The following is a 10,277-nucleotide window of genomic DNA, read 5'->3' as shown; positions in this document are numbered from 1 at the left end:
AATCAGACACTTAACCAACTAAATCCTTAAAGATGCCACCTAAAAGTGCCCCTAAAGGCAATATTTTAAAAAGTTTTAGCCAGCTAAATTAGGCCAGTCTGCTCTCTTATTTTTCAATTAGTGAAATTTCATTATATTGTTTCTATGCAGACATTTTATAACTTAGTATCATAATACAACTTAAAAGATCTTTAAAGTTATTTTAATGTTTTCTCAAGCTCCAAAACCTTTTATTGAGAATATACTATGAGCCAAGGACTTTGCTAGATGTGGAGGATTCAAACAAGAACAACATGGTTGCAGCTCTGTAGCCAAGATGAATTGAACTCTATGGGAATATCAAAGAAATAACACCAAATAACTGTTTGAAGGAGTAAGAGAAGCTATCAGAGAGTGGCATTTGAGCTATGTTCTTGTGAGGTAGAAAATAAGGAATAGGTTTTCTAGGGCCTTGGACAGAATTGCAAAGGGTTGAATCTGAAAAGTGTGGACTAGAGCTTAGGGCAATGAGGAAGATGAGAGAGTGACTGTAGATGGGGTTGGAAAGTAGGTGTGTGAAGGGTGTTGAGAAGTTTGGAATACATCCTAAGGGCACCAGAGAGTCAATAGCCTGTTATCATGAGGCCTTGCCCCATGCCTGGTAGGGTCACACAAAATCTGGAAGAGGTTATAACAAGAATCCATAGTTCATGAGATGTGTTTCTTGGCTAAGCCAAATCTCCTGTTTGTTTTAAAAAACTTGATTTTATTTGAAAACACTGAAAAGAAGGCAAAAGTATTTCTAATAACCCAACATGAAGAAAATTCATAAAGTATAAAGTAAAAGTCTCCCTAATGACTTTCTTCCCATCCCTAGACTGATAGATATCACTCCTGACCTTTTCCCGTGTTTATATAAATATTTCTATGTTTAGGGGCGCCTGGGTGGCGCAGTCGGTTAAGCGTCCGACTTCAGCCAGGTCACGATCTCGCGGTCCGGGAGTTCGAGCCCCGCGTCAGGCTCTGGGCTGATGGCTCAGAGCCTGGAGCCTGTTTCCGATTCTGTGTCTCCCTCTCTCTCTCTGCCCCTCCCCCGTTCATGCTCTGTCTCTCTCTGTCCCAAAAATAAATAAACGTTGAAAAAAAAAATTAAAAAAAAAATATTTCTATGTTTAAATATGTATACACACACGCCATGACCCTGCCCAATGGAATCATGTGCTATATTTATTCATTCATTCAGCAAATACTTACTGAATGCTTACTATATATCAGAGCAATATTCAAGCTACTGAGAATGTAATACCAAGAGTTGATATTCTAGAGGGCAACACATGACAATAAGCACATGATTGTGCTTTCAAATAAAGGTAAGTTCTAGGAAGACAAGTGAAACACAAAGAGTACAATATGATGAGAGGGACTGAGAAATCCTTGCGATTGTGAGGTCAGAGGTGGTTTCTCTTGTGAAGGGGATGATTTGAGCTGAGACCTGGATGATATTGAGAAGTATAGGTGCTGAGGACAGACTGCCCCCAAAGGGGCCACTTTGGCAAGAACCTTGAGTTAAAACCAATCAAAACCCAGCAGATTCAGGAAACACTCTTTACCTCCCCTCAACTGCCTGCTTTTATCAGGAAGAGAATTATTAATGAAGATAGCTAAGAAGCTTATCAACATAATAGGGCAACTTTGCTTTGTAAACATCTCTCACCTTCCGGATAATGGTCTTTTCCCCATTTGTATCCTCAGACTCCCACCCTTCTCCTTAGCTCATAGAAGCATCATGCTGCCTCATGATCTTTGGAATTTCAGTGTCCCCAGATGTATGCTATTAAAGTTGATTTTCTCCTGTTAATCTGTTTCATGTCAACTTGTTTCTTTTCAAACAAAATTTTTTTTTTAATTTTTATTTTGAGAGAGACAGAGACAACACAAGTGGGGGAGGGGCAGAGAGAGAGGGATACTGAATCTCAAGTAGGCTCTGCACTGCCAGTGCAGAGCCCAACATGGGGCTCGAACACATGAAAGTGTAAGATCATGACGTGAGCTGAAACCAAGAGTGAGAAGCTTAACCGAATGAGCCACCCAGGTGCCTCTGTCAACTTGTTTCTTAGTCCAGCTAGAAGGACCTTGAGGGGAAAAGGAAATTCTTCCTCCCTGACAGCATCATCCTGATCTGGTATCTTCCAACCCCCAGTCCTAGAGGGTCACATTAGAGATCGCTAACTAGTGGTGTAATTGCACGACAAGGTTTTCTTTTTCTCTTTCTTTCTTTCTTTCTTTCTTTCTTTCTTTCTCTTTCTTTTTTCTTTCTTTCTTCTTTTCTTCCTTCCTTCTTTTCTTTTTTCTTTTCTTTTCTTTTCTTTACAAAAGAAAAGTCATCAAAGTAGAAGATAAAAGTGTTAAGGAGACAATTAACAGTTTCCATAAGTCCACCAACCAGAAATACTGTTAATATCATTTTTAATTTCTGTAATTAAATGTTAATAAAATTAATATTTGTAATAATTTCAATATTTCTCTATGTTTTTACATAACTGGGGCTATACTGTATATTCTATTTTGTATATAAATATAAATTTTTTTGCATATATTAGGTTCTGTTATCAATTCTAGTGGTGGTGATTCCTGAAGGGCTATATGTCCATTCCAGATACATATTTGTTCTTTAAAAACAGCAAGTCCAGGAAATGGGATTAGAACACAATCTGAGTATCTTGAGAATTCTGCATGTGCCCACAACTGTTTTTGCTAACAACTGACCACACTGATGGATTTTACTTTGACTTCTCAGGTTAAGATTCCATTCTTCTGAGATTTTCTTATATCTGGATTTAACCTATGACTAAATCTTTTTTCCATAAGAAATGCTGCAAAACTTGCAGGCATGATAAGACCCACAGATGAGGAAGAGTGAAACCTGGACTACTCCATGTCAAGGTTCACCATGACAACTGCTCTCTGGAAGAAGCTTCTCTATCTGTAAACATAGATGGTGCCTACAAGGACAGAATTACCAGGGATGATTCAGGAGGAAAGAGCAGATGGAGAGAGAGTCAACATATTCAGCTTAGAATCTGAGCCAAGATGATTCATACAAAGGAAGACAGCCAAGATGTGACAGGGGAGGAGATAATGGGATAAATCCTAATCAGGCAAAGGAAACAATGTTTTCCATCCAACTTGGAAAATGTAATTACCTAATTAAACGATTGCTTACTTGTTAGGGTAAACAGTAACATGGAAAGAGGTCCCTCAGCAGGGTGTAAAAGGGGGCCTGGAGCAAGAAGTCTTCTAGATTCAAGGAATACACTCTTCTGGAAACCCAACCAGAGCCTCTGCCCTCTGACACCATGGTCAACTCCTGCTGTGGCTCCATCTGCTCTGACCAGAGCTGTGGCCACGGCCTCTGCCAGGAGACTTGTTGCTGCCCCAGCTGCTGTCAGACCACACACTGCAGGACCAACTACTGTTGCCCCAGCTGCTGTGTGTCCAGCTGTTGCCACCCCTCTTGCTGCCAGACCACCTGCACCTGCTGCCGCCCCAGCTGCTATGGCAGTTCTTGCTGCTGAACATCCTGCTCTGGACTGGAACCTCCTTGCCCCCATCCTTCAGTCCAGGAAGAAAGCATCTAATTTAACAAAACACATGGCACTTCCTGATGTCATGAACTTACAAACAGACCCATGGACTGATCTGGAAACCTCTGGTCTCTATGTCACTTATTCTCTTATGTAGAAATACCTTATTGCCAAATGAATCAGAATTTATGGTCAGATTATGCAGCTGATTTTTCAGAATTTCTAATTCTGATTCTAAATATAAAAGTCTTTAAATGTTCCTCTTCTAGGTTTTTTTTCTTTCCAATGTTTCTCAATGGAATCTATGTTCATGTGGAATTTCTTGAGCCTCCCAAATAAAACTTTTTTAGTATTGGAAGGCACTGATATTGCTCATCTCTCATTATTTCTTATTAATGAAATGTTCAATGCATATTGCTCTTTTTCATGTGACATAGGAGCACATATTCTCAGGGGACCCTACAACAGAAAAATTAAACTGGTACTCACCAATGAGATTTTTATCCAGGTCACAATTAAGTATTAGCAGAAACAAGAAAAGGTTTAAAGGGAGGCATCTTTGAACCTAATACATATAACATGAGAGCTATGGATTACAACTGCCAACAAAAAAGAGTCCTTAGAAAACTATAATCCATGAATTGATTTAAACCAATTTAAACAGAGGCAGCTCAGTGTAGATAGCCCGCGGACTTGGGAATTAGACTTAGGTCTGAATTTTGACTGTATCACATACTAACTGTGGCCTTGGACATGTTACTTAAACTCTCAATTTAGGATTGCTTTTCTCCAAAGAAAGGATGATGATACACACCTATAAAATTGTCACACACCATTAATCATCAGGGAAATGCAAATCAAAATCACAATGAGATATCACCTGATACCTATTAGGATGGCTATTATTTAAAGAAAAAAGACAAGTGTTGATAGGGATGTTGAGAAAAGGGAATTCTGGTACACTGTAGGTGAAAATGTTAAGTTGGTACAGCTATAATGGAAAACAATATGGAGGTTCCTCAAAAATTAAAAAACAGGGGCTCTTAGGTGCCTCAGTTGGTTAGGCATCTGACTTCAGCTCAGGTCATGATCTTGTGGTTTGTGAGTTCGAGCCCCTCATTGGTTTCTGTGCTGACAGCTAAGAGTCTAGAGCCTGCTTCAGATTCTGTGTCTCCCTCTCTCTTTGCCCCTCCTCTGCTCTCTCTCTCTCAAAAATAAATAAACATTAAAAAATTAAAAAATTAAAAAACAGAACTACCATACAATCCAGCAATCCCATTTCTGAGTATGTATCCAAAGTAATTGAAATCAGAACCTCAGAGGAATACCTGTACTCCAATGTTTATGGCAATAATATTCACAATAGCCAAGATATGGAAACAACCTAAGCATTCATCTATAGATGAACAGATAAAAAAAATAGTGTATATATAGAATGGAGTATTATTCAGCTTTAAAAGGAGGAAATCCTGCCATTTGCAACATGGGTGGACTTGGAGGACATGATGCTAAATGAAAGAAGTCAAATACAGAAAGACAAATACTGCATGATCTTACATGCATAAAATAATCAAACTCAATAATCAAATAGAATCAGGGAGCAGAATGGTGATGCCAGGGGCTGAGGAAAGGAATAAATGGGAAGATGCTGGTCAGAGTACAAAGTTTCAGTTATGCAAGATAAGTAACTTCTGGAGATCTACTATATAGCATAGTGCTGACAGCTGACAATACTGTTTTATATACTTAAAATTTTCTAAGAAGGTATATCTTAAGTGTTCTTACACTTGTTTAAAAATTTTTTTAGGGGCGCCTGGGTGGCGCAGTCGGTTAAGCGTCCGACTTCAGCCAGGTCACGATCTCGCGGTCCGGGAGTTCGAGCCCCGCGTCGGGCTCTGGGCTGATGGCTCGGAGCCTGGAGCCTGTTTCCGATTCTGTGTCTCCCTCTCTCTCTGCCCCTCCCCCGTTCATGCTCTGTCTCTCTCTGTCCCAAAAATAAATAAAAAACATTGAAAAAAAAATTAAAAAAAATAAAAAAAAAAATTTTTTTTAAACATTTTTTAAAACTCTATGTGTCTGACTTCAAGGCAGCAAACTAGAATTTTCAAATTTTATCTCATACCTCCAAGAATCTCTTCATTTCTCAAATATATATTTTATTGATTGAAGGAAAAAAGACAGTTGTGACAAAGATTTAATGACATAAAGGTACATGGTAGACAAATAAAAGTATGCTCCCTTTTACCTCCACTGAGCTTTATTTTACATTTTATTTTGAAATAACTATAGATTCACAAGAAGTTGAAAAACAGTACAGCAAGATTCTGGGTACTCTCTATCCAATTTCCCCCAATGGTCACTTCTTATAGAATTATAGTACACACCAAAACTCAGAAACTAACATTAGCACAATCTACAGAACTTGTTCAGATTTTACCAGTTTTATGTGCACTTGTATGTGTGAGCCTGGGTTTTTAGCTTGGTTGTGTCAACTTGGAAATTAGGGCCAGGGCATAATGGCCACGAAAAAAACAAAAACAAAAACAAAAAGAAGCACGGTAAAGAATTTGATTGATTAGACTTATAGGTCCCTTATGGTAGAAAGGAATCCTCAAAGTCATTTCACCCAATCTCCTCCATCTGGTTCACGAGTCTTCCTCTGCAACACCAGCTTACACTTAAGTCCCCCTGCTATGTATGGAGGAAGCCATTCCATAAAACTTTATGGTGAGTATAAATTTTTTTTTTCTCTATGAGCCACCCACTTATCCTGTGTCAGCCCATGACATCCATTTGGGGCAAGTCCAATCTCTCACATACAGCTCCTCCATGCTGCACAGCCATGCCTTTGCTCCACTTTTCTTTTCTTTAGGCAAATTTTCCCAAGTTTTTTCACCTGCTCTTCATTGATCACGATGTCACCATCTTAGCAATTTTGCTTTTAATATACCACAATTTATCTCTATTATTCTAAATGTAGGCAAGAACTGAACACATTTTCAGATGTGTTCTGAATGCTCAGAAAGGAGTAGAACTGTGTCTTCTTCCTTTTAAAATACCATACTTGCGTTAATGTATTAATGTCTGCATTCAGCGTTTAATGGCACTAAATGTGGACTTGTACTGAGGTTACAATATCATGTAAACACCTATGTCTTTTTCATTACAAACTGCTTCAATCTATGCTTATAGATGTCCAGTGGTTATCTGAAGAGCAGCAATTCTGAATCTCTTTTGCTACCCAATACCACTAGTAACATGGCTCATTCTGGTAATATTATACCCAAGGAAGAGCTGCTAAGGGTACATACAACCTTAGGATATGTAGGCAGTTCAAATAAATTCTCCCAAGAAGTTTAGATATATTTACTCCTCCTCGATCCCATGTGCCATGTTGCATTGGTAACTACTCTTTTAGATCTAAGAAAGGCTCTGAGATTTCCTTGTGCTAGATTTTGCCTCTTATGCTAGGACGTCCAAGTCACTTGGAATCATGATTCTGGCATTCAATATATTCAATATTTCCCAACTTCATGATTTGATAAACATATTTTACGGAAAGACTCAACAAAGTTGAGATGTCCATGGTTCCGTTTTCAGAAAGACCAGTCCAAGAATGGAATGACTACTCAAAAACCATCCTAAAGTTGAAAATGACATATATTTGGAAGAACGTAATTCAAAGACAAGGTTTTCCAGTGTTCTCCTCATTCTCTGGGTTCCCTTGTTCTCCACGGGGAAAATGTATTTGAAGAGCCAGCTGATGAACTGGCAGTGCCCCTATTTTTTTGAAACACTAGTCTGCTAGTCATTTGGTTGGGAATTTTGTAACCTTTAAGCTTTTACTCCATCCCACTATGAATAAATAGGTTGGTGTTGTCTAACCTGGATATTCATTTTATGTCTCCTTTCTTGGAAATAAAGACCTAGAAAGTGAAATCTGATCAACAATTTAAGTAATGAAGCAGAAAAATATAGGGTATCTTCAGAGCCCAGCAATTTAAAGAGACAGCAAGATGGTAAGATATGAATTAGAGTAAAAGGCAAGGACACTGGGCAATCTAACTTGTATTGACAAGAAAATCTTGGAAACAGAGATAAGTCAACATGCCCTGACAAAGACAGAAAAACAAGAAGTCAAAGTCAGAAGAAAAGTCAGCCCAACAAAGCAGAAGTTAAGGTACTTGAACCTTATGATACAGGTAGATAGAGGGCTTCTAATTCTGCAGCTGACTTCCCCTAAGAAGCCCTAAAGCTGAGTTCTGGAGGTTTGTTTGTGGAGAAAAATGAAATACCACCTCACATCTGTAACACCCCACCAAAGATAGCAAGTATTGGTGAGGATGTGGAGAAATTAGAACCCTTTTACGCTGTTGGGATGTAAAATGGCGTAGCCACTATGGGAAACAGTATAGAGGTTCCTAAAAAATGAAAAATAGAACTACTGTATAAATCAGCAACCCTACTTTTGGGTATATATCTGAAAGAAGTGAAATCAAGATCTGGAGGAGGTATCTGCACTCCCATGTTTATTACAGCATTATTCACAATAGTGAAGATATGGAAATAACCCATATGTCCACTGACAGACAAATGGATTTAAAAAATATGAAATAGCCACATAATGGAATATCATCACCCTTATAAAAATAAGGAAATCCCATTATTTGCAGCAATATGGATGGACCTAGAAGACATTAGGCTAAGTGAAGTAAGTCACAGAAGGACAAGTAAATACTGCATGATTACACATAAAATCATCAAGTCCATAGGAGCAGAGAGTACAATGGTGGTTTCCAGGGAGGAAGAGGAAATGGGTAGTTGTTTAATGAATATAAAATTATACTTATACAGGATGAGTAAGTTTTAGAGATTTACAGAACAACAATGTACATATAGCTCACAATACAACAGGGTGCACTGACAAACTTGTTAAGAGGGTAGATCTCATGCTAAGTGTTCTTACCACACATAACATGCAGAGCAAGAGGACAAATAAATCTTTGGGCGATGACAGATAATATTTATTACCTCAATTGTGGTGTTGGTATTATGGGTCTAGGCATATATCCAAACTCAACAAAATGGAAACATTGACCATGTGGAATTTTTTGTATTTTAAGTATGCCTTGATAGACCTGAGGGAAAACAAGATATATCAAAATTTGTGACCTAGTTTTACTTCTTAGAAAAGTTATTTCTTTCCAAGCAGGAAGTCTAGATAATGGGGCATGATCACAATGGGGAGGAGGTGTGTCCTAAGATTCTTATCCTCATGACAGTGATCCCCTAATCCACACTCAAAAGTTCCCGGCATAAATGACCCACTATGAATGGGCCATCAGACCGAAATGCACCCTGATATTCCCAGGTCACCAAAACAAATGTGGGTGTCTAAGAACCATTATCTCCCAAGAGTACATATGATTTGCTAAGCACAATTAGATAAACACATATACCTCTAGACAGAAATCAGGTGACAGCTTTCTTTTAGGTAGCTAAAGCAAGACAAACACATTAAAGATGATTCAGGAAAAGCAGATGGGATGAGTCATGTATCAGGAAAATGAAATCATGTTATCCATCTATCTTGAAAACCTTAACCTGAAAATGAAAACTGGCTAATTTGATAATTGGCTACTATTAGGACAAACAATGAAAAGAGTGTTGCATGTGAGACACTGGCCACCAAGCAAGGTATAAAAAGTGACCTTGGGGAAGCAGATGTTCAAAACTTCCAAACCCACCTTCCTGGAAACCCACCCAAAACCTCCCTCTGACACCATGGTCAACTCCTGTTGTGGCTCCGTTTGCTCTGACCAGGGCTGTGGCCAGGAGACTTGTTGCCGCCCCAGCTGCTGCCAGACCACCTGCTGCAGGACCACCTGCTGTCGCCCCAGCTGCTGCCGCCCCTGCTGCGGGGGTTCCAGCTGCTGTGGCTCCAGCTGCTGCCAGCCTTGCTGCCGCCCCACCTGCTGCCAGACCACCTGCTGCAGGACCACTTGCTGCCGCCCCAGCTGCTGTGGTTCCAGCTGCTGTGGTTCCAGCTGCTGCCGCCCCAGCTGCTGCATCTCTAGCTGCTGCCGCCCCTGCTGCGGGGGTTCCAGCTGCTGTGGCTCCAGCTGCTGCCAGCCTTGCTGCCGCCCCACCTGCTGCCAGACCACCTGCTGCCGGACCACCTGCTGCCGCCCCACCTGCTGTGTGTCCAGCTGCTGCCGCCCCAGCTGTTGCTAGACCCCCTGCCACCACCCACCAACCTGCTCTAGTGGCTCTTGCTGCTGCTGAGTGCCCTGACCTGCACCCTGCTCTTTTCATCAGCCAATCTCCTTCATGTCGTCCAACTGGGAGCTGAATCATGTGAGGCCAACTGTAAAACCTCAGTTCCCAGTGATTTTTCAACTGGTTGGCCTTGGAATATACCTCCCTACCGCCCACTCCCTCCTCACCTCCTTGTTACTAACTCCACCCCAAATCACTACAAAGATTGTATTATCTGATATATGTTAACATGCCATTCTGATTGATGTATCAGCTACTGCCAGATTTTCTCATATGGAGATGTTTCTGTATGTCAAATAAATCTTGATTTTCCAGGCATAAATATAAGAAATCGTGTCTCATTCTTTTTCCTTCTTCAATGGTAACCCTTAGCTGTCAGGTCTTCTACTATTCTCTGCACAACGAGCAGATCATAGCAGGCGATTTCAGGATTTT

General features: G+C 40.1%; 1 protein-coding gene across 2 annotated transcripts; it reads left to right on the top strand.

The window, feature by feature from the left end:
- Window positions 1-3,335: 3,335 nt before the first annotated feature.
- On the top strand, window positions 3,336-9,797 carry LOC124513067 (keratin-associated protein 4-2-like). 2 transcript variants are annotated; one of them, XM_047080801.1, is made up of 2 exons: window positions 3,336-3,526; window positions 9,401-9,797. In XM_047080801.1, exons 1-2 carry the CDS (start codon window positions 3,336-3,338, stop codon window positions 9,795-9,797), a joined length of 588 nt encoding a protein of 195 aa, XP_046936757.1. The 2 variants fall into 2 exon arrangements, with proteins under 2 accessions (XP_046936757.1, XP_046936758.1); XM_047080802.1 differs by having other exon boundaries at window positions 3,336-3,534; window positions 9,412-9,797.
- Window positions 9,798-10,277: the final 480 nt, after the last annotated feature.

This window comes from Lynx rufus, unplaced genomic scaffold, assembly GCF_022079265.1.
Source record: "Lynx rufus isolate CCGP_SWC_20201006 ecotype Redwood Valley unplaced genomic scaffold, mLynRuf1.p SCAF_18, whole genome shotgun sequence".
NCBI classification, from domain to species: Eukaryota; Metazoa; Chordata; class Mammalia; order Carnivora; family Felidae; genus Lynx; species Lynx rufus.
This window is presented reverse-complemented; position numbering and strand designations above follow the sequence as displayed.